The sequence below is a fragment of the Lipotes vexillifer genome, unplaced genomic scaffold (assembly GCF_000442215.2).
Source record: "Lipotes vexillifer unplaced genomic scaffold, Lipotes_vexillifer_v1.1 scaffold444, whole genome shotgun sequence".
NCBI classification, from domain to species: domain Eukaryota; kingdom Metazoa; phylum Chordata; class Mammalia; order Artiodactyla; family Lipotidae; genus Lipotes; species Lipotes vexillifer.
Window position 1 is genome coordinate 4,952,803 of NW_006793488.1, and position 23,243 is coordinate 4,976,045.

The 23,243-nt window shown below is 43.2% G+C and overlaps 1 protein-coding gene across 1 annotated transcript in view; it reads right to left on the minus strand.

Moving 5' to 3' along the window:
* The window catches only part of ELOVL2 (ELOVL fatty acid elongase 2), a 67,411-nt gene that overhangs the window by 16,855 nt on the left and 27,313 nt on the right, over positions 1-23,243 (minus strand). Inside the window, 1 exon segment of the mRNA XM_007466404.1 lies at positions 3,688-3,751. Coding sequence (XP_007466466.1) covers positions 3,688-3,751 — 64 coding nt within the window.

Genomic DNA, 23,243 nt, shown 5'->3' on the forward strand with positions numbered 1-23,243 from the left:
CCTCTCCCATTGCGAAGCACAGGCTCCGGACACGCAGGTTCAGCGGCCATGGCTCACGGGCCCAGCCGCTCCGCGGCAAGTGGGATCTTCCCGGACCGGGACACGAACCAGCGTCCCCTGCATCGGCAGGTGGACTCTCAACTACTTGCGCCACCAGGGAAGCCCCCGCATGCTGTTTTTGATCTCTGTAAATAGAGCTGTAGGAACTGGTTTCTCCCTTTTCCTGATTCCTCTGGTCTCCGCGGTCCCAATTCCCCTTTCTGCTCCCTGCCACCCCATCTACCCCCAGCTTCTCTACACGCCCCCATCCTACAGAGCACCATTTCTGTGAGCAAAGTGCCTTCTCAAGCTCTGTCCCACCACTTATTCTGTAAAAACTTCTTATTCTGACAGAGATAAAAAGGTAAGAGAGGAGCATTCACGCAACTAACAGATATTACCTTCAGCACAACTAGCTCACAATTATCTGTCATAAATTTCGTGCGCTGTGCCACTTCCTAACGTCCACCTCTACATCCTACGTGCCACGTGGCCTAAAGCCTACGTGTCCTTCAACCCCCAGATCAAGGTCCTGGCCTCTGAAGAAAGCCGTTTCCCATGGCTCTTCCATAACTACAGCTACTCATTTGCATGACAAAATAGTTATTTTACATGTTATCATGGCTATAATACTGTTATTATAATTAACATTTACAGAGCACTGATTTTGTGCCACACACAGACCTAAAGCCTTGTATATACATTAACTTCTTTAAAATTCTCAAAACAAGCTAATGATATAGGTGATATTATTTTTAACAGCTTTATGGAGTTGTGGTTGATAAAGTCCTGCACATATTTACTGTGTACAATTTGCTGAGTCTGGACATCTGCCAACCCCTGTGATGCCACATCACCACAGGCGAGGTGATAGATAAATCCATCACATAGGTGGTACTACCTCCACTTTATGATTGAGAAAAATTGGGTAAAAGAAGTTAAATAACTTGAACTAAACTGCTACCCTGCCTCTTGTTAATGGTGTTATGGGTTGAACTGTGTCCCCCAGAAAGATGTGTTCAAGTCCTAACTCCTGGTATCTGTGAATATAACCTTATTTGGAAACAGGGTCTTTGCAGACGTAAACCGGTTAAGATGAGGTCGTACTGGATTAGGGTGCACGCTGCTCAGTGACCAGTGTCCGTCCTGATAAGGAGGGCAGACTGGCTTCTCAAGGAGGAGAAGGCCACATGGAGACAGAGGTAGAGACGGAGCCACGCAGCTGCAAGGCAACAGCAGAAAGCAGTGAGGGCCGAGGCACGAACAGGCTTCCCTGAAGCGCGGAGGGAGCAGGGCCCTGCCGACACCCTGACTTCCAAGCCGTGGGAGAATAAACTGCTGTTGTTTCCAGCTGTACAGTCTATGGGATTTTGCTACGACAGCCCCAGAAACAAGCACACGTGGTTTACTTCCTTGCTTTCCGACTGCCTCAGAGGTGACGGTTCTACCTCCCAGCCACAGTGCACGCTCCGTGAGACCCGACTACGTCTTATATTTCTACTCTGTCTCTCTCGTAACTTATCGCCACTTAGTGCAGAGTTGACGGGAACAGTCATTAAATGCATATTAATCAACACACTGAGTCAAGCGCGTTTAGCTAATACAGCACCTGAGGCTGGCATTTTCTTTTGTCCCAGCCCTGTAAATGTTTGCCGCCATTGTTGGGGAAGACCATAACTGTTCCAACCAAAAGATGGGAGCAGATACTTATATCATTTATTATCTTTGGTGCTTGAGATGTCAGCTCTGCATCTGAGTCACGTATTTGCCTAGAACAACCTCCCTTGATGGTACCAATGTGGCGTAGGTAAAGTCAGAAAAGGCTTGGGGACACCTGTGGGTTTAGCAGGGGGCCTGCCAGACAATTTAAGTTTGGGCCACCCCTCAAAGGGGAAGTGGGCACTAGACGGCCTGGAGGCTAGACTCCCTGTCACTGTGGAGGTCACCTGATCCAGCTGTCAACTGTCAATCTCACAACCTCCTTGCTACAAAGGAAACTCCCACAAAAATGACCACTGCTGGGCAGACAACTGCAATCCTAGCCTTAATTAATCCCCGTCCACAGTAATAATAAATCATCCCAGGTCACAGTGACCTTACCAATGGCAAAGTTCAGCGTGACCTTGGCTCAGAGACACTGATGGCTCTAGTGCAAATGTCACGTAGAAAGCCAGTCACCCAGAAGCCCCGCATGCCTGTTAGAGCATCACACTACCTGCTACAGCAGTACAGCAGAGAACACATCACATAAAGCAGGTTACGAGCTACAGGTCCCACCCTGCCTGTAGGATCATCACAAGGATAAAATGGAAAACAAGACAAAATGAAAACCAAAGGCAATGTGAACAAATATACATATATATTAAAGCTCTGTACAATCAGTACCATTTCACTAAAACTATATAAATAGTCATTCACGCAGGATGATTTATGGAGCCTGTATGGAAACTGGAGAGTGGTCTAAATCATCTCGGTGTGATTCTGTTTAAAGATTTTGAGAAACAGGAGAACCTCATTTCCCTCCCCCTCCCACCCAATAATGCTGAGGACAGAACTTGTAGATTTTCCAGCTTTGTGAACCAGCAAGGCTCAAGGGAAACAAAACATGCTGTGGAAAACTTATTCACTTATTTGCAAAATACAGTGTCTCACAGGTTCCTAGGACTGTAATACACCCTGGAGATAACAGTCACAGATCCTGCCCTCGTGGGAGAAAGAGCTATTAATAAAGCGTATGAAGGAAATAAACAGAGGCTGAAATACAGCATAATGAGAGGCTTTCGATTTGCCACTCTCGAGGGCAAATCTCTGCCATCCTGGTCAGGGAAAGCCTGTCAGGGAAGGTAACGTTCACAGGCCAGCACCTGACATATGAGGAGGAGCTGACTACACTGGGGAGCCGGAGGTCTTAGCGGGAGGAACAGCAAATGAACGACTGCTACATGTCGAGGAAGTAAGATGCCTAGAGCAGCAGTGGCGTCGGAGAGGCAGCTGCGGCTGCACAGTACACGACTGTGTGGTCCGCGGTGAGGAACTGGGTTTTCATCCTGAGGACGCCAGAAGATGCTGGCGAGTGTTAAGCCAGAGTACCGCATTCTGTGATTTAGGCTTCTAAAGTATTACTGCAGCTGACACTTAACAGATGATGAGAAAGGGGCAGACGCATCGGGACACCCCGCAGTGGTCCGAGTGGCCGGTGGTGGAGGAAACATCGGGACACTCAGACGGCTGAGCTGCGGAGCCCGACCTCGTGGCCCTGGGCCGATGAAGCCCACACAGCTTTAGAAGGAGCTGCCCAGGGCAGGTAAGGGCAAAAGGGCTGCGTGTGACTGTGCGCGTGAGGAAGTGGGAGGAGGGTGGGCAGCGGGGCGGAGAGGATGCAGCAGACCTGGAAGGAAAGGCACCGCCACCTGGCGGCCGGAGGCAAGGAGCGCACCGCGCTGTTCCCGCTCCCGGAGCCTGAATCCCGGGAGAGGCTGAGCAGGAGGGAGGGGCGCCTCTGCACGTTCCGGGAGAAGGACATCGAAGGTGAGGGCGGGTAAGTCCTTCCATGCCAAGTACCACTGTCAAGACACCAGAAAGGACACCATCCTCTTCTCTAACTAAACCGTGTTCCTTCCACATTGAGTCCTCAAGCAGCTCACTCACCCCGAGGTCCAAACATATTGTCCAAAAAGGCATTGATTTCACCATCAAAGGCCTTTAGATGCTCCTGAAAAGACAAAGAAAAAATGATTTAAGTGGGTGTTTTTGGAATCTCTCAAAGTGAACCACTGCCAACAACATGAGGCTGACAGACTCTCCAAGGGTCCTGGCCTTGAGGACTTCTGACTGCAGAGGCTTAAGGAAAGTGGACCAGTAAATGCAGCCTCACCTTCACAAGCTTGTAAGGATTTTAAAGGAAACAATTCCTCTTTCACTTTCTTGGGCAAGAGGAGTCCTGGAAGACAGGTTTGGCACCTTTAGACACTGAAGGGTTACTGACCATCCCATTTCCCTGGACAATGCTTTTAGAGGCGTCAACTTTTCCAGAAGCAACTTCTATTGCTGCAATTAACAGGGGTTGTGTGCAAGCAACAGGGGGAAGTCTACACCTGCATTACATAATTATTAAATGAAAATTCAGCTGAATTGTATTTCACAAAGCTGAATGTAAAGCCATAAAGACGACGTTTTTCAAGTAAGGAAATGAAGCACTATAGCTCTTTTTCCCACTACCTTTATGTTTTGTTTGTTTTTGAAACATTTTCAGTACATTAGCATCTATTTAACACTACAGTAGATAGCATCACTAGGGTATCCCAGATTAACTACCACCACTTTAACTGGACTCAGGTTGGGATTGGAGAGTTTCTGCTAAGAATCTTAATGCTGATAAACTGGCTGCTGGCTCTTGACATGGCTCCCGTTCATGCTGGTCTGACATTATACCTCTCAAAATACCTGCTCAGGTGTTCCCTACCCCTGCTGCTAAGGTCTAGAGCACCTCCCTCAAGCAAAGGCAGGAAAAGATGGATCACTGCACAGTGCTCTTAGGAAAGGGATCTGTGAGGGGGATTTTGGGCGAGTGGACCGGTCCCTGACTGCGTGAGTTTCCTGGACGGCCCTCAGGAAGTTTGTACAGAACATTCTCCATAATCAATAGCTGGAGTGCAGTCAAAAGCATCTTATTCTCAAAGAAAACATAGGTGCAGAAGAGGAGAATTAAGTTCTTGCCATCTGTAAAGAAGATGTGCACATTGGTGACTGGCACATACAGTTTGCATCTGTCCCTTATTCGTGTCATTGATCCAAAGAGAAATGTCAAGGAAACTTAGGTCTCTGGGAACCTTAGGAAGCTTGGGAAGGAGGATAACGATGAAAGCCTAGCATTTATTAGCACCCGCGACTTGCTGACCAGTGTATTAGGACCTTTATTATTTCATCATATCTCTATGAAAAGTATCTGGGCTAAACCAACTTTGGAAGGTTTTAAACAGTGTCTTTACCTTTGGTTTCCATAATGGACATCTTGGGAGACCTCTAGATTGGAGAAAGGTCAACTATCTAACATCTCAGTGTGACAGAATTTTATTTGTGCTGCCATTAGAATAGGGCAGATCTGTCCAGAGGCCTCTCATTCCTGAGCAAAGAATGTTAACCTCACTGATGTTCCCACCCTCATGACAGACACCAATAAAATCTTCATTGCCACATCTACCCACAACATTTAAACTTTTCCAATTTGTTTGCTAGGATTCAAAATCCATCTTCCAACATCTGTCGAGCTAAGAAAACTCTAAAGTCACAAAGCTCGTATTATTTCTATTATCTTGCAGAAATTTAGTCACAGTGGAGAAAAACAGAAACAAAAGAAAAGTTAAGAGGGGAAGACATGAAGAGAAAATAAGAGAATGAAAGATGAATACGAATGAATTCTTTCAGTCATTAATTTATTGATTCATTAACTGATTTTCTGGACATTACTCTGCACCAGCACTGTGTTAGATGCTGAAACATGAAGTCAACTGAGGCATGGTCCTTATCTTCAGATAGGGTAACAAGCAAGTAATCAGTAATTATGGACCAGTTTTTTAAGGAGGATGAGAGGGGTTTACGGGGACGTGCTGTAAGAAGGGAGAGAAAGGAAGTATTATTCAGCCATAAAAAAAAGGAAATCCTGCTATTTGCGACAATGCAGATGGACCTTGAGGGCATTACGCTAAGTGAACAAATAAGAGAAAAACAAATACTGTATGATATCACTTATGTATGGACTTTAAAAGAAACAAAACAAAAAAACCAAACTCACAGATACAGAGAACAGATTGGTGGTTGCCAGAGGTAGGGGCTGGGGGATAGGGGTAATGGGTGAAGGGGATCAAAAGGTACAAATTCAGTTATGAAAAAAATTAAGTCAGGGGGGTGCAATGTGCAGCATGGTGACTATAGATGATAACACTGTATTGCATATTTGAAAGTTGCTAAGAGAGTAGATCTTAAAAGTTCTCATCACAAGAAACAAATTGTAACTGTGAGGTGACGGATACTAACTAGACGTATTGCGGTGCTCATTTTGCAACATATACAAATACCAGATCATTACACTGTGCAACTGAAACAAAAGAAAAGCCAAGAGATTTCATGCAAATCTCTTATAAAAAGAGAAGCCTTCCAGGAAGAGCTGCTGCTTTGCTGAGTTTTGAAAGACTCCAGGACGTCATCTAGATGGAGAAGGAGGGAAGAGATCAGCAAACATAGGGAGACACGACTCACTTGGGAAATGCTTACGGCCAGGGTCTCTAGGGACCTAGCTGACAGGAATAAAGCCAAGGCTGGGAACGTCAGAAACCTGAAAACCATCACCTCTTTGGTTCTGGGTTATTTAATACAGTTAGTGAGGATGTAGTCTAAAAAGACAATGATGAGAGGACATCAGAAGAACAAATCAGAGTTCACCCTGGGTCAGTATAAGGTAAGAGAAAGTACAGAGAAGGGGTAGTGTCAGCCAACTAAGGAGGAACTGTTAGCAAAGGATGAGAGCAGAGCGTGGGTAACGAGCTCCCAGCTGTACCCTGGGTCCTACGTATGGTAAACGCTGAAGTGTGCTGGACACTCTCTCAGGTGAGAAAAACCAACTACCAGCAGCACTTCATTCATTCAACCCACATTTCTGAACAGCTATTATGTACATAATACTTTTCAGACATATGAAGAAAAAAGGCACAGAGTGCCTGCCTCAAGAGCTTACAGACAAACTGGTAAGTGAGATGCGGAGAAGGGCAGACACCCAGCAGCTGAGGAGGCGGAGATACACAGAGCGGCCACACTGACAAAAACACCAAGCGAGTGAAGACCTAATGTGGGTTTTTAAAGATGGTAAGAGCTTGGATTAGGAGAGGGGAATAGTTCCGCCCTTAGACCTGGGCAAGACGGCTGCTGCCCTGCACCCCACACTGTAGAGGGCACCACTCTGGTCATCCTTTGGCTATTCCCCTCCACACGGGAAAAGAATCCTCTCAGCCAGGGAAACACCTGTCCGTGGCCATAGCTTCCCCCTCTGGACTGTGTTCCAAGTTCCCCAAGCCACAGAATTCTCTGCCAAAGAATAATTCTCTGAGCTCACATCCAAAACAACTTTAGCTATTTCTCCTTGCCCGTGTAATAAAGTCCATGTTCCATGACTTTGAATTTAATTTGTGCCTGTGTATAGCTACAGCTGAAGCATGGGAAGGTTGGGAGCAGGTAGGGCCTTATTTAAAGGTGTATCCCTGACTGCCGACCACACATGATGAGAATGTAGGATGGTACAACCACACTGGAAAACGGTTTAGCGCTTTGGTAAAAACATAAATATTCACCTACCATACAATCCAGCATGCCACTTCTAGGCCACCCAAAAGAAAATAAAACACATATCCGTGCAGAGACTCATATACAAATACTCAGGGCAGGTGAATGGGTAAACAAACTGTGATATAACCACACAATGAAACACTACTCAGCAACATAAAGGAATGAACTACTGATGCACACACAACATGGATGAACCTCAAAATTATGATGTTGCATTAAAACTAGACCAAAAAAAAAGAATACACACTCTCTGTTTCCATGTATTTTCTGGCCTTTCATGTAAAAAGTTACCTATGTGATAGAAAATCAGTGGTTGCCTGGGGACTGCAGAGGAGAGGAGCAGAATATCCATCAAATATGAGGGTGAAATAAGGACATTTTCATACACACGTAGCTGAGAGAATTTGTAGCATCAGAACTGCACCGCAAGGTATGCTCAAGATGTTCTTTAAGGAACAATCTAGAGGGAAATGGTTCCATATGGAAAGTAGCATTTATGGAAAGGAATAAAGAGCATCAGAAATGTATCTTTCCGGGCTTCCCTGGTGGCACAGTGGTTAAGAATGTGCCTGCCAATGCAGGGGACACGGGTTCGAGCCCTGGCCCGGGAAGATTCCACATGCCGCAAAGCAACTAAGTCCATGCGCCACAACTACTGAGCCTGCACTCTACAGCCCGCGAGCCACAACTACTGAGCCCACATGCTACAACTACTGAAGCCCCACGTGCCTAGAGCCCGTACACTGCAACGAAGAGTAGCCCCTGCTCGCCACAACTAGAGAAAGCCCACACACAGCAACAAAGACCCAACGCAGCCAAAAATAAATAAATTAGAAAAAAAAAAAAGAAATGTATCTTTCTGATCAAAGAGCCCTAGCCCAGAGCAAGCTAACCTCCACCCACCTCATCACGTCCACTGCAACTGCCATCATCACCTCCCACACCCTGCGTACCCCACCCCAGAAGCAGTGCTGTGTACCACCCAGTGATGTCCTGCATCTGCCCCTTGTTCTACTGCCAGAAGGAACACCACCTGGAGGTTGCGGGGACCCCTCAGAGGCAGGCCCACTGGGCTGACTTCTTATGGAAAGGTGAGATGGTCTTCCCGGCCACGTGACATGCATCTCTCAGCACATGCATCACACAGCACTGGATAACCATGCACTCCTGCCTCTGCTACCATTTTCTGAGAGTACCTGGGACACAGGAGAGCCGTGAGGGGCACACCTAATTTTTGGCCACCACGGTGATGACTGAGACTCAACATAAATCAGGGGCATCTCAAACAGGAGGCCACTTCCTGGTCTGTTCTTGAAGGTGTGAACTCTGATTGCTGCGGGGACTGCCTCAGCCTGAACACCTGGACGGCTCAGACTTTCCCCTGCAAAGGCCGTCTTGCAATCGGATGAGAATCGCATGACTCAGGGCCGTTCTACAGAAGCCGAGCCGGGAAGCAAGGCAGAAATAAACCTGCCACCAGAGCTCTGCCGGTGCGTCCTCTGGTCTCTAAGTGCTCTCTAAGCCAGATGCCGGTTTCTCTCTTCCTTTCCTTCTCCCCCGTCCTTTCCTTCTTCATGTTCCTTGTCCCTCCCCTCCCCTCCCCCTCCCCTCCTTCACTCATTCCTTCTTCACATTCCTTCAGTGTTGTTTTAGGCAGTTATGGTTTTTAGTATTTATCACGGGCATTATGTTGTATAAAAATCCAATGATTCTAGCTCTTGGATTGGTCCTATTTTGTTGATGTAGTTTTTTTCCGGATGCGCAGGCTCAGCGGCCATGGCTCACGGGCCCAGCCGCTCCGCGGCACGTGGGATCTTCCCGGACCGGGGCACGAACCCGCGTCCCCTGCATCGGCAGGTGGACTCTCAACCACTGCGCCACCAGGGAAGCCCTGTTGATGTAGTTTTACACGACATTTTAAGGAAACTTATTTAGTCAGAATAGTTACCTATTTTTCCATGACCAACCCCCTTCCTCACTGCTTTTCAAAATGAGCAAAAGCCATTAAGATTACGAAACAGACTCTTAACGTTGGAAGAAGACACAGTATCCAAATCTTTACTTTTTTTTTTTAATATTTCAGAGAAAACTAAATCTGAAGTGTTCGATGACAGCAGGTCAGGAAACGGGATCTGACAGCTCAGGTTAACCAGACACGACTCTGAAAATCTCAGGGGTGAGGGACAGACTAGAGCCCCGTCCCACAGTGAGGCCTCTCTCCGGCTCCCCGGGCTCGGGATGGCTGTCAAACACTGAAACCCCTTTTGCAGGCCCCTGAGGGATTGCTCCCAGCCAGCTGCCCGTGTGTTTGAAGAATGGAAACGTGTTCACACTTGTGAACGATTCTGGGAGGTCTGGAGGACGTGGCTAAAAGCAGACGGGATGGAATCTTCGCCTTTCATGCAGCCGAGTTCCCACGATGTCACTCATGCATATTTTACACTGATCCCCCCAAACTGCCCTGGAGAGGCCCACCCACTCAACACCTACTTTCCACTACCATACCCTGGAGGGAGCAGCTGACTATGGTAGGTTGAGGGGAGGCACAAGGTAGGGAACTCTAATTCGCTTATGGGAACTCTAAATGGTTATAAAAATTACTCCATAGAACAAACAATGAGACAAACTAAGTCAGGTGATGAGGAATCTGGGGAAACATCTGTAATTTGATTGCCACATATTAAGGTAGATATAAATGAACTAATAACCACAATGGTGAGTAATAATAGTAGCTCCTGTTTTTCAAACACTTAATATATGCCAGGTATTTGATGCATATTAGCTAAACTTTTCACAATAGCCATCCAAGTTAGGTATTTTCCCCAATTTACAGAGGTGAAAACAGACTGAGCTCAAGAGTGGACCTGGGGACTTCCCTGGTGGCAGTGGGTAAGACTCCACTCCGCCTGCCAATGCAGGGGACACGGGTTCGAGCCCTGGTCCAGGAAGATACCACATGCTGCAGAGCAACTAAGCCCATGCGCCACAACTACTGAAGCCCGCGCACCCTAGAGCCCGTGCTCCGCAATGAGAAGCCCGCGCACTGCAACGAAGAGTAGCCCCCGCTCGCCGCGACTAGAGAAAGCCCATGCACAGCAACCAAGACCCAACGCAGCCAAAATAAATAACTAAATATTTTTTTAAAAAGTGGATCTGTTGTGTTTAACTTGAACTAAGTTTGGTAACAACTGACCAGTGTTTTCACACCACTGTGGGGAAAGGTGTCTGAGCTGGGACCGATGGGCTCTTTGTGGAGCTCACACTGCTTCTTGTGCTGGGACATATTTCAGGACACCAAGCTGATGAAGAAAGCAGGGGTTGACAGTATTTGCATCCTGGGTAATAACCCTGAGGGTGCAGGCAGTTTCACTCAGTTAAGGAGATGAAAGGTCTTTAGAGCAGAAAATCTTGCTGCAGTTTTGTTTATGGGCCATTTCACCCCACACGGCTCTCTCATTTCATTCAGTGTCCGGTCGAATGGCGACTCCTTCCACGTTCCCCTAATTACTGAAGAGGAGGAAAGCCCCTGCTTTGTGGCGTCCTGATCTGTCTCCATCCCCTCACTGGCTCTGTGTTTTCTTTATAACACTTAGCATTATACAAACATTCACTGGCTGGTTACTGTCTGGGCCCTCCACCAAAACATAAGCTCCAATAGGCCATTTTATCCCAATTCCAAGAACAATGTCTGGCACCTCATGGGCACCTAATGCTTAATGAATATGTTGACAAAACTCTCATTCTTCTAAACCTTCACAGTACTCACCTGATACTTATTTCATATCACTTTGCATTCTTAGCTACATTTTTGTATATACAATCTGGTTTCCAGTATATTTTGAAAGATCCTTAACACTTGGTATATCATCAGGGTCTACTGGACCGAATTTTATTCTTTGAGGGGTTTTTTCCCCAGAAGATTCTTTCTTCCAAAAACCAAAAAATTTGTATATTTTTGAAGTAGAAAAACTCATTCTATTTTGCAATTAAAATACAAGTTCAATGGACTCCTATAAATCTAAGGTACACTGTGAGATCTTAGTGATCTTATTTTTTCTGTATCTTAAAACATTTGCTACTTAATCTTCCTAGAAATTATCTCACAAATACGCAATCATTTCAATCTGTGCTAAAAAAAAAAAGAAAATTTAAGAATGACAGAATTGCCTAGAAGGACAATGCAACAGCCACATAAGCCATCACTATTATATCATCCTTCATTTTCACTCTACCCGAAGTACTGCATCACTCTTTAAGAGGGTATAAAAAGAAGTTTGGAGACATTTTCATAGCTTTTTAAAGCTTTCATTGAACACAACTGAAAGTTTTCATGCTCTTAAGGTCTAATGATCATGTGGATCACCTGGGGAGCTTGTGAAAGTGCTGGTTTTCATTCAGCTGGCCTAGGATGGGGCCTGAGAGTCTGCATTCCTACCGAGCTCCCAGGTGTGCATGCGACAATGCTTGGATTGGAATGATCTAGACCACTGTCTCTTGAAATTTGTTTCAATTATAATCAAAGGCACATAAAAAATTAATACCTTATCATAAAAAAACCAAGTTCTTGCTTACTTTCTACAAAGGTACCAAGTATTTTATTGCATATTCTACTCTATGAAATTCAAACTTGCTGTATACTAGTTATGTCACCATGCATTTCACAGGCACTTTAGTAATTAACTGTCTCCACAAACCCATTAGACAGTATCCACATTGCACAAACAGAAACAATCACTGGTTTGGCTGTATTCTTCCTTATATTTGCTATATCTGAATACAGTATTCTGAAAGTAGCCTACTAAGGGAAGAATGGAGAGACTGATGACCTCTCTTGATCAGGATATTATATTTCTATTAAAGTATCAGAAAACTGCATTCACACATCACATCAGTCACTGTCAACATCACCAGATACTTCTCATGTTAATTGCTGTCAAATTCAAGTTTTACCCATCCTATATTCATACAACTGAATTTTTTTTTTTTACTTAATGGAATTTTAGACCTTTACCCCTTTTGAATTTATCTTCACCTTTCATCCCCACCTTTAGATAAGATTATCTAAACTCCTAAATAAATATTTATTTTCCCTTTGGTTTAGTCATTTTAAAAATGTTGGCACCTACCAATAAAGATGTTTAAAAAAAAAGTCGGCACCTTTATTCACATTACTAATTAAAAGAAGTGGCACAGTTTGGGTGTTATGGACCTAATGTTTGTGTCTCTCATATTTATATGTTAAAGCCTTTACCCCCAATGTGATGGTATTTGTCAATAGGGCCTTTGGGAGATAATTAGATTTCGATGACCTCATGAGGGTGGGTCTTTATGATAGGATTAGTGCCCTTATGAGAAAGGGACCCCAGAGAATTTCTTCTTTCTCTCCCCCAGCCCTGTGAGGGCACAAGGAGAAGGCGGCTGTCTGCAAGCCAGGAAGAGGGCCTTCACCAGAAACCAGCCACACTGGCACCTGACTTCCAACTTCAGGTGACAGAACTGAGAAAATAAATTTCTACTGTTGAAGCCACCCAGTCTACGCTATTTCATTATGATAGCTTGAGCTAAGACACTGGGTAAAACAAAGAAAAAAAATAGCCTTGAAGAATGCCTTTCTATAAGCCTTAAAGAATGACTTTTCACAAGAAAAAAAAAATCATGGCTTGAAATCATCTAATGTAAAGTATGAGCTTCACATTATCTGATTTGGTTTAGATAAATACTTTAACAAACATCAATCTGCCTATGCATGTATAGGTACAAGTATATATAATGTAAATATAGGAAAAATTTTGGAAGGGCACACAAACTTAAGAATGATTATCTCTGGGGAGGAAAGGAGAATGACAAGGGTAGTGGGAGAAGGCCAGGAGAGACTGTCTTTACCCTGTATATATGTCTTATGTCTTAGTTTTTAATAAGGAATCATTAACAGTATATTAGTTGTACAATTAAAATATTACAATTAAAAACTAAGGGAAACGTTAACGGAATGATTACAGAGGAAAGTTGTACAAGTTCCTCCATAAGTCTAAACAAACAAACAAAAACACAATCACAATTCTTAATAGGTTGGTCTCTTCCTATTCATCTGAAATAAAAGATGAAATAGATGATATCATGACATTAAATGACTAGAAATGTTACTCTGTGAAATTCTTGCCTAAGTACATGACAAGTAACTTAAAATTTCATCAAATATGTATTTTATTATTTTGTATTGAAACAAACAGATTAGTGATTACTGTAATCAGCCCAAGGCCAGTTTTTGAAAAGATAAAATTGACAAACCTTTAGCTAGGCTAACTCAGGAAAAAAAAAAAAGCGAACTCAAAATCAGAAATGAAAGACAGACATTACAACTGCTATCACAGAAATAACAAAGAATCATGCAAGACTACTATGAACAATTTACGCCAAGAAACTGAATAACCTAAAAGAAATGGACACATTCCTAGAAATAACCAATACTGAATAACAAAAATCTGAACAGACTAGTTATGAGTGAAGAACTTGAATCAGTAATCAAAACCCCCCAAATACAGAGAAGCCCAGGGCCAGGTGGTTTCGCTGGTGAATACTACCAAACATTTAGAGAATAATTAATGCCAATTGCTCTCAAACGTTTCCAAAAAATGGAGAGAATACTTCCAAGCTCATTTTATGAGGCCAGCATTGTCCTGATACCAAAGCCAGATAAAGACACTAAAAGAAGACCACAGACCAATACCTCTGACGAATATAGATGTAAAAATTCTCTATAAAATGTTAGCAAACTGAACACAACAGCACATTAAAAAAACATACATCACGATCAAGTGGGAATTGTCCCTGAGATGCAAGGATGATTCAACATATGCAAGTCAATAAATGTGGTACACCACATTAATATTAGAATGAAAGATAAAAATCATATAACTAGGGGCTTCCCTGGTGGCGCAGTGGTTGAGAGTCTGCCTGCTGATGCAGGGGACACGGGTTCGTGCCCCGGTCTGGGAAGATCCTACATGCCGTGGAGCGGCTGGGTCTGTGAGCCATGCCTGCTGAGCCTGCGCGTCCGGAGCCTGTGCTCCGCAACGGGAAAGGCCACAACAGTGAGAGGCCCACATACCGCAAAAAAAGAAAAATAAATAAATAAATAAATAAATATATATATATATATATATAACCATTCCAATGGATGCATAAAAAGCATCTGACAAAATACAACGTACTTTTATAATAAAAACACTCAACAAATTGGGTATAGAAGAAACATACCTCAACATAATTTAAAGGCTATATATGACAAACCCACAGCCAACATCATACTCAATGGTGAAGGGTTGAAAGCTTTTCCTCTAAAATCAGGAACACGATAAGGGTGCCCACACTCACCACTCTTGTTGAGCTTAGTACTGGAAATCCTAGCCAGAGCACTAAGGCAAGAAAAATGAAATAAAAAGGCATCCAAATTGAAAAGGAAGAAGTATTTGTTTTCAGATGATCTGATCTTATATATAGAAAATCCTAAAGACCCACCAAAAAACTCTAGAACTGATGAATTCAGTAAAGTTGCAGAATAGAAAAATCAACATATGGAAAACACCTGCCTTTCTCTACACTAACATCTAAACATCTGAAAAAGAAATAAAATAATTCCATTCATTTTAGCATCAAAAACAATAACATACTTATGAATAAATTTAACCAAAGAGATGAAAGATCTGTACACTGAAAACCACAAGACTCTGATGAGAGAAACTGAAGAAGAGAAAATAAAGATACCCCAGGTTCATGGATAAGAATTAATATTGTTAAAATGTCCATGTTTCCCCCAAAGCCATTTACAGATTCAATGCAATCCATATCAAAATTCCAATGACATTTTTTTCACAGAAGTAGAAAAAAAATCCTACAATTTGTATAGAATGACAAAAGATCCTCAATGGCTACAGCAATCCTGAGAAAGAAGATGAAAACTAGAGGCATCACATGTCCTGATTTCAAACAAAAATATAGCTACAAAGCTATAGTAATCAAAACAGTATGATACCAGCACAGAAACAGAGACATAGACCAATGGAGCAGAACTGAGAACCCAGAAATAAACTTTGAGATATATGGTCAACCAACATCTGACAAGGGAGCCAAGAATACTCAATGGGGAAAAGACAGTCTCTTCAATAAATGGTGTTGGGAAAACTGAATAACCACATGCAGGAGAGTGAAATTGGACCCCTTTCTTACACAAATCACAAAAATTAACTCAAAATGGAATAAAGATTTAAATATAAGACCCAAAACCCACAAAATTCCTGAAAGAAAATACAGGGAAAAAGCTCCTTGACATTTGTCTTAGCAGTGATTTTTTGGATATGATGCCAAAAGCACAAGCAAGAAAAGCAAAAATAAGTGGGATTACATCAAACTAAAAAGCTTCTGCACAGCAAAAGAAACAATCAACAAAATAAAAAGGTAACTTACAGAAAGGAAGAAAATATTTTCAAATCATATATCTGGTAAGGGGTTAATATCCAAAATATATAAAGAACTCATACAACTCAGGGACTTCCCCGGTGGTCCAGAGGTTAAGAATCCGCCTTCCAATGCAGGGGACGTGGGTTTGATCCCTGGTCGGGGAACTAAGATCCCACATGCCACCAGGCAGCTAAGCCCATGCACCACAGCAACTACAGAGCCCATGCACCGCAACTAGAGAGAAACCTGCGCACTGCAATGAAAGATCCTACATGCCACAACTAAGACTGGATGCAGCCATAAACAAACAAACAAACAAACATTAAAAAGAACTCATACAACTCAATAGTAAAAAAAAAAAAAAAACAAAAAAAACCCAAAAAAACAACAACCTGATTAAAAAATGGGCAGAGGAACTGAACATTTTTCCAAAGACGACACACACATGGCCAACACGTATATGAAAAGATGATCAACATCACTAATCAGAAATGTGAAACCATAATGAACTATCATCTCACATCTGTTAGAATGGCTGTTGTCAACAAGAGTTAAAAAAAGTGTTGACAAAGATATGAAGAAAGGAAACCCTTGTGCACTGTTGGTGGGAATGTAAATTGGTGCAGCCACTGTGGAAGAGAGTATGGAGGGTCCTCAAAAAATTCAAAATAGAACCACCATAGGATCCTGGAATGCTACTTCTAGATATATATCCAAAGGAAATGAAAACAAGATCTCAAAGAAATCTGTGCCCCCATGTTCACTGCAGCATTATTTACAAAGGCCAATATATGGAAACAATCTAAGCATTCATCAATGGGTGAACAGATAAAGATGTAACAACACACACACACGCGCGCGCACACACGTGCACACACACACACACGAATATCAGCCATGAGAGAAAAGAAAATCCTACTGTTACAGCAACTCAGATGAACCTTGAGGATGTTAAGCTAAGTGAAATAGGCAGAGAAAGACAAATACGTTGAATATAAAAAAGCTGAATCATAGAAACAGAGCAGAGTGGTAGCCACCAGGGGCTGGGAGGTGGGGGAAATTGCGAGACACTGATTAAAGGGTACAAACTTCCGGTTATAAGATTATTAAGTTCTGAGGATCTAATACACAGCATCGTGAATATTGTTAACAATACTGTATTTTATAGTACCTGAAAGTTGCTAAGAGTGTGGATCTTAAATGTTTTCACCACAAAAAAGAAATGGTAATTATGTGATGAGATAGTGTTAGCTAATGCTACAGTGATAACTTTTTTTGCAATAAATGTGTCAAATCATATTATACACCTTAAACTTACACAATGTTATATGTCAGTTGTATCTCAATAAAGCTGGAAAAAATAGTAATCAGCACAACTCTCAATAGTAATTGGCAGTGTTTGGTTAAATCTTGAGTCTTATATTACATACTCTAAGCTAACAAAATTCAACTATCTTCAAAAGATCAGTAGCTGTTCAGTATTTTGCTATAGGTCTTTCAGAGATGCCTTCAGAGAAGGGTACCAGAGGGTCCTTCAACTCTTCAGTTACTCCCCTCTGCTTCATCCACTAACATACACCACAGCAAGAGATGTCTGGGTGAAGAGTGGCCGATTCCCACACTAAGAGAAGGAATTTTCTTTGATCAAAAGAAATCCACTTAGGGCTTTCTTTAATGCGTTTGTAGCCGTCTGTTCTCAAAACACCGGTCAGATTACCATTTTGTTAGAAGTAAAAACAGAATTTTTTTTCCCTAGTAGGTTAAAATTATACCAAAAAAATCAAAGCCCCAAACCAAGTGAAGTCCAGTGACAACTTTTTTTTTTTTTTTTTTTTCGGTACGCGGGCCTCTCATTGTTGTGGCCCCTCCCGTTGCTCCGCTCTGGACAAGCAAGCTCAGCAGCCAAGGCTCACTGGCCCAGCCGCTCTGCGGCATGTGGGATCTTCCCGGACTGGGGCACGAACCCGTGTCCCCTGCATCGGCAGGCGGACTCTCAACCACTGCACCACCAGGGAAGCCCTAACCTCATTATTTTTTATCATTACCAGTGTTATTATTATTTTAATACAGTGCAAATAACACAGTACAGAACTCAGGAAGGAAAGTCCACTCTATTAGTGATCTGCACTAAGACAGCCCAGACATATACACCTGCATTTTAACCTTGATTCCTTGACATCCAATTGGATGTTACAGGAAGAATCTGCATTGTTTGCCATAAAATCTGAGGATTTTTTAAAATTTAATCTTTTTTTATACAGCAGGTTCTTATTAGTCACCCATTTTATACACATCAGTGAATACATGTCAATCCCAATCGCCCAGTTCATCACACCACCACCACCACCCCCCCATCACTTCCCCACCTTGGTGTCCATACGTTTCTTCTCTACATCTGTGCCTCTATTTCTGCCTTGCAAACCGGTTCATCTGTACCACTTTTCTAGGTTCCACATATATGCGTTAATATACGATATTTGTTTTTCTTTTTCTGACTCAACTTCACTCTGTATGACAGTCTCTAGATCCATCCACGTCTCAACAAATGACCCAGTTTCATTCCTTTTTATGGCTGAGTAATATTCTATTGTATATATGCACCACATCTTTATCCATTCGTCTGTCAATGGGCATTTAGGTTGCTTCCATGACCTGGCTATTGTAAATAGAGCTGCAATGAACATTGGGGTGCATGTGTCTTTTTGAATTATGGTTTTCTCTGTGTATATGCCCAGTAGTGGGATTGCTGGGTCATATGGTAATTCTATTTTTAGTTTTTTAAGGAACCTCCATACTGTTCTGCATAGGGGCAAAATCTGAGGAATTTTTTAAAAAATCAAATAACTGTTATTAAGTTCTTTAGCCAACTTGGCCAAAATTCACCTTTCTAAGCCTCCTCTCCTTCCAGATGCCTATGTGCACTCTCTGCTCCAGGCACATTTAATTATCTGAAGTTCCCCCAATGCGTATCTCTCCATCCATCCTTCCCCGTCCCCGTAGGTGTTCTTCCCTTTGCCTGGATGATGCCTAATTGTCTTTTGGTTTTTCCTGACCACTCACCTTCTCCCAAACTGGTCAATATCCTATGTCTGGCATACACTAGGCACTCAATGAGCATTTGTGGAATGTATTTATTATATATATATATATATATATATATATATATATATATATATATACACACATATGAGTGAGTTTGCCAGTATCACACCAGAAATGGGCTTGCAAACTTCAGGGGTCCACTTCTGACCTCCTTTTCCTTTGGCAATATTCTTCTTTAACAGGTTTAGAGAGTTATCAGGATTATTACGTGTGAATATGTACATGGCAAGTAAAGAGTGTTGGGGACTGGACTTCCCTGGTGGCGCAGTGGTTAAGAATCCGCCTGCCACTGCAGGGGACATGGATTCGATCCCTGGTCTGGGAAGATCCCACATGCCGCAGAGCAACTAAGCCTGTGCGCCACAACTACTGAGCCTGCACTCTAGAGCCCACGTGCCACAACTACTGAAGCCTGCGTGCCTAGAGCCTGTGCTCTGCAACGAGAAGCCACCGCAATGAGATGCCCGCACGCCGCAATGAAGAGTAGCCCCTACTCACTGCAACTAGACAGAAAGCCCGCGTGCAGCAAGGAAGACCCAACGCAGCCAAAAAAAAAATAAATAATAATAAAAAAGGTGACTGGGAAGATGGCGGAAGACTAAGACGCGGAGATCACCTTCCTCCCCACAGATACACCAGAAATAGATCTACACGTGGAACAACTCCTACAGAACACCTACTGAACGCTGGCAGAAGACCTCAGAGCTCCCAAAAGGCAAGAAACCCCCCACGTACCTGGGTAGGGCAAAAGAAAAAAGAATAAACAGAGACAAAAGGATAGGGACGGGTCCTGCACCAGTGGGAGGGAGCCGTGAAGGAGGAAAGGTCTCCACACACTAGGAAGCCCCTTCGCGGGCGGAGACAGCGGGAGGCGGAGCGGGGAGCTTCGGAGCCGCAAAGGTCCCGCACAGAGGATCAGGGCCGACCGGCGCTCACCAGCCCGAAAGGCTTGTCTGCTCACCCGCCGGAGCGAGCGGGGCTTCGGTCGGAGCGCCGGGAGAGGACTGGGGTTGGCGACGTGAACACAGCCTGCAGGGGGTTAGTGTGCCACGGCTGCCCGGGAGGGAGTCCGGGGAAGAGTCTGGACCTGCCGAAGGGGCAGGAGACTTTTTCTTCCCTCTTTATTTCCTGGTGCGCGAGGAGAGAGGATTAAGAGCGCTGCTTAAAGGAGCTCCAGAGACAGACATGAAACGCTAAGGCTGCTGCTGCCGCCACCAAGAAACCTGTGTGCGAATACAGGTCACTATCCACATTCCAGGGAGCCTGTGCAGCCCGCCACTGCCACGGTCCCGGGATCCAGGGACAACTCCCCCGGGAGAACGCACGGCGCGCCTCAGGCTGGTGCAACGTCACGCCGGCCTCTGCAACGTCATGGTGGCCTCTGCCGCCGCAGGCCCGCCCTGCCTCCGTGCCCCTCCCTCCCCGAGGCCTGAGTGAGCCAGAGCCTCCGCATCAGCGGCTCCTTTAACCCAGTCCTGTCTGAGCAAAGAACAGACGCCCTCCAGCGACCTACACGCACAGGCGGGGCCAAATCCAAAGCTGAGCCCCTGCGGGCTGTGAGAACAAAAAAGAGAAAGGGAAATCTCTCCCAGCAGCCTCAGAGGCAGCGGATTAAAGCTCCACAATCAACTTGATGTACCCTGCATCTGTGGAATACATGAACAGACAACTAACCATCCCAAATTAAGGAGGTGGGCTTGAGAGCAAGATTTATTATTTTTTTCCCCATTTCCTCTTTTTCCGTGTGGATGAAAGGCTCTTGGTGCTGCAGCCAGGAGTCAGTGCTGTGCCTCTGAGGTGGGAGAGCCAACTTCAGGACACTGGTCCACAAGAGACCTCCCAGCTCCACATAATATCAAATAGCGAAAATCTTCCAGAGTTCTCCATCTCAACACCAGCACCCAGCTTCAAAGACTCAACGACCAGCAAGATACAGTGCTGAACATCCTATGCCAAACAACTAGCAAGACAGGAACACAACCCCACCCATTAGCAGAGAGGCTGCCTAAAATCAGAGTAAGTCCACAGACACCCCAAAACACACCACCAGTCATGGACCTGCCCACCAGAAAGACAAGATCCAGCCTCATCCACCAGAACACAGGCACTAGTCCCCTCCACCAGGAAGCCTACACAACCCACTGAACCAACCTTAGCCACTGGGGACAGACACCAAATACAAAAGGAACTACGAACCTGCAGCCTGAAAAAGGAGACCCCAAACACAGTAACATAAGCAAAATGAAAAGACAGAAAAACACACAGCAGGTGAAGGAGCAAGATAAAAACCCACCAGACCTAACAAATGAAGAGGAAATAGGCAGTCTACCTGAAAAAGAATTCAGAATAATGATAGTAAAGATGATCCAAAATCTTGGAAATAGAATGGACAAAATGCAAGAAACATTTAACAAGGACCTGGAAAAAATAAAGATGAAACAAGCAATGATGAACAACACAATAAATGAAATGAAAAATACTCTAGATGGGATCAATAGCAGAATAAATGAGGCAGAAGAACGGATAAGTGACCTGGAAGATAAAATAGTGGAAATAACTACTGCAGAGCAGAATAAAGAAAAAAGAATGAAAAGAACTGAGGACAGTCTCAGAGACCTCTGGGACAACATTAAACGCACCAACATTCGAATTATAGGGGTTCCAGAAGAAGAAGAGAAAAAGAAAGGGACTGAGAAAATATTTGAAGAGATTATAGTTGAAAACTTCCCTAATATGGGAAAGGAAATAGTTAATCAAGTCCAGGAAGCACAGAGAGTCCCATACAGGATAAATTCAAGGAGAAATACGCCAAGACACATATTAATCAAACTGTCAAAAACTAAATACAAAGAAAGCATATTAAAAGCAGCAAGGGAAAAACAACAAATAACACACAAGGGAATCCCCATAAGGTTAACAGCTGATCTCTCAGCAGAAACTCTACAAGCCAGAAGGGAGTGGCAGGACATACTGAAAGTGATGAAGGAGAAAAACCTGCAACCAAGATTACTCTACCCAGCAAGGATCTCATTCAGATTTGATGGAGAAATTAAAACCTTTACAGACAAGCAAAAGCTGAGAGAGTTCAGCACCACCAAACCAGCTTTACAACAAATGCTAAAGGAACTTCTCTAGACAAAAACACAAGAGAAGGAAAAGTCCTATAATAACGAACCCAAAACAATTTAGAAAATGGGAATAGGAACATACATATCGATAATTACCTTAAATGTAAATGGACTAAATGCTCCCACCAAAAGACACAGATTGGCTGAATGGATACAAAAACAAGACGCATATATTTGCTGTCTACAAAAGACCCACTTCAGACCTAGAGACATACAGACTGAAAGTAAGGGGATGGAAAAAGTTATTTCATGCAAACGGAAACCAAAAGAAAGCTGGAGTAGCAATTCCCATATCAGACAAAATAGACTTTAAAATAAAGACTATTAGAAGAGACAAAGAAGGACACTATATAATGATCAAGAGATCGATCCAAGAAGAAGATATAACAATTGTAAATATTTATGCACCCAACACAGGAGCACCTCAATACATAAGGCAAATACTAACAGCCATAAAAGAGGAAATCGACAGTAACACATTCATAGCAGGGGACTTTAACACCCCACTTTCACCAATGGACAGATCATCCAAAATGAAAATAAATAAGGAAACCCAAGCTTTAAATGATACATTAAACAAGATGGACTTAATTGATATTTATAGGACATTCCATCCAAAAACAACAGAATACACATTTTTCTCTAGTGCTCTTGGTACATTCTCTAGGATAGATCATATCTTGGGTCACAAATCAAGCCTTGGTAAATTTAAGAAAATTGAAATTGTATCAAGTATCTTTTCTGACCACAATGCTATGAGACTAGATATCAATTACAGGAAAAGATCTGTAAAAAATACAAACACATGGAGGCTAAACAATACACTACTTAATAACGAAGTGATCACTGAAGAAATCAAAGAGGAAATCAAAAAATACCTAGAAACAAATGACAATGGAGACACGACGATTCAAAATCTATGGGATGCAGCAAAAGCAGTTCTAAGAGGGAAGTTTATAGCAATACAATCCTACCTTAAGAAACAGGAAACATCTCAAATAAACAACCTAACCTTGCACCTAAAGCAATTAGAGAAAGAAGAACAAAAAGACCCCAAAGTTAGCAGAAGGAAAATCACAAAAATCAGATCTGCAATAAATGAAAAAGAAATGAAGGAAACGATAGCAAAGATCAATAAAACTAAAAGCTGGTTCTTTGAGAAGATAAACAAAATTGATAAAC